General features: G+C 45.3%; 1 protein-coding gene across 1 annotated transcript; it reads left to right on the forward strand.

The window, feature by feature from the left end:
- Nucleotides 1-511: 511 nt before the first annotated feature.
- Nucleotides 512-1,591, forward strand: SCOC (short coiled-coil protein; the record flags this gene model as incomplete). The annotated part of the gene is made up of 3 exons (XM_009069291.1): nucleotides 512-583; nucleotides 684-767; nucleotides 1,240-1,591. Coding segments are annotated over 3 exons (299 nt in total), but the record flags the coding sequence as incomplete, so codon positions are not given.

The raw sequence follows: 1,591 nt of genomic DNA on the forward strand, positions 1-1,591 counted from the left end.
CATAAGATCTTACCTATATTTCTCTTCCTTCAGTTTGTCCCCATTACCCCTTGTCCTGTCCCTGCAGCTCCTAACATAGATCCCTCTGCAGCTTCCCTGGAGCCCCTTCAGCTCCTGCAAGGTGCTCTGAGGTCTCACACAATCTTCTCTTCTCCAGGCTGAACAGCCCCAACTCCCTCAGCCTGTCCTCACAGGGGAGATGCTGCAGTGCTCTTAGGCACTTCATGGCCTCCTCTGGACTTGCTCCAACAGTTCCATGTCCTTCTCACATTAGGGCACCAGAACTGTGTGCAGGATTCCAGGTGGGTCTCACCAGAGCAGAGCAGAGGGGGAGAATCACCTCCCTTGACCTGCTGCCCACACTCCTGTGGCTGCAGCCCAGGCCTAGGTTGGCTGATTTTGGTTGAAAATGTTCCTCAGTGCCTTTCACCACCCATTAGAAAATGAAAAAGCAATCCAAATACAACATTCCCATTAACAGTTTTCTCTGTCCTTTTCTCCCTTTGAGCAGAGTATCTATCAAGAAAACTCTCCTCAGGAGTGGAAAGAGCCCGTCCTGCAGTGATGAACACCGACATGGATGGTACACGTTCTTAATGTTCTTGTTCTTCAGTTGTTACTGTTTCTGCTTAATTTCCAGCTGTTAACAGAGGTTGCACTAAAACTCTCGTGGTTTATTGCAGCTGTTGAGGCTGAGAATCAGGTGGAATTAGAAGAGAAAACACGGCTCATTAATCAAGTTTTGGAATTGCAGCACACACTTGAAGGTTAGCAGCTCAACACATCAGATTTTTTTACAAGCCACAGTCATGAGCAAGAGAACCTTCCTGCTCTGTACTACCTTAGTCACGGTGCCCAGAAGTGTGTCACTTGAAGGTACCTGAGAAAGGTCCTGAGACTATTGATGCAGCGTTTGCTTGGCTCTGATAATGTACGTCAGGCAGAAGGGCTGGTACAGTTACCTTGTCCAGGCTTAGCTGTTGACACACATCCTTTGAGTCTGCTCAGCACTGAACTAGTTTCCAAGTAGTTTGCAATAGCTTAATTCAAAAACTCAAGCAAAGAATAGCTGAAGACTAATAGGAAGACAAGAAAACTGGGCTGTCATGGTAGCAGGGTGTTTTGTAGTACCCCGTGGTAATGTTCCCTGCATGAGAGGAGTGAGCAGTTTGGTGCAGCCCCACAGAACATGCTGATGATTGTGTGCAATAGTGTCTAATGTTCTTCTCACCTTCACAGATCTCTCAGCACGAGTAGATGCTGTTAAGGAAGAAAACTTGAAACTGAAATCAGAAAACCAAGTTCTTGGACAGTATATAGAAAATCTGATGTCAGCGTCTAGTGTTTTCCAGACTACTGACACGAAAAGCAAAAGGAAGTAAGGGTTGGCTCCCAGATGATGTATTGCATTGCTGCTGTCTTTTTTGTTTTAACTGGCATAGGCTACATGAGCTAACATACCTTAAGTTTGTGGCGTACTGGATACTTAAAGATTATAAACTTTGGTGACAAACAGAATTAAGAGCATTATCATGAACAGGAGACGTGAGTTTGTGTGTTGAGATTAAGCAATGTGCAAATGTAGTGTAGA

The sequence above is a fragment of the Acanthisitta chloris genome, unplaced genomic scaffold (genome assembly GCF_000695815.1).
Source record: "Acanthisitta chloris isolate BGI_N310 unplaced genomic scaffold, ASM69581v1 scaffold33020, whole genome shotgun sequence".
NCBI lineage: Eukaryota > Metazoa > Chordata > Aves > Passeriformes > Acanthisittidae > Acanthisitta > Acanthisitta chloris.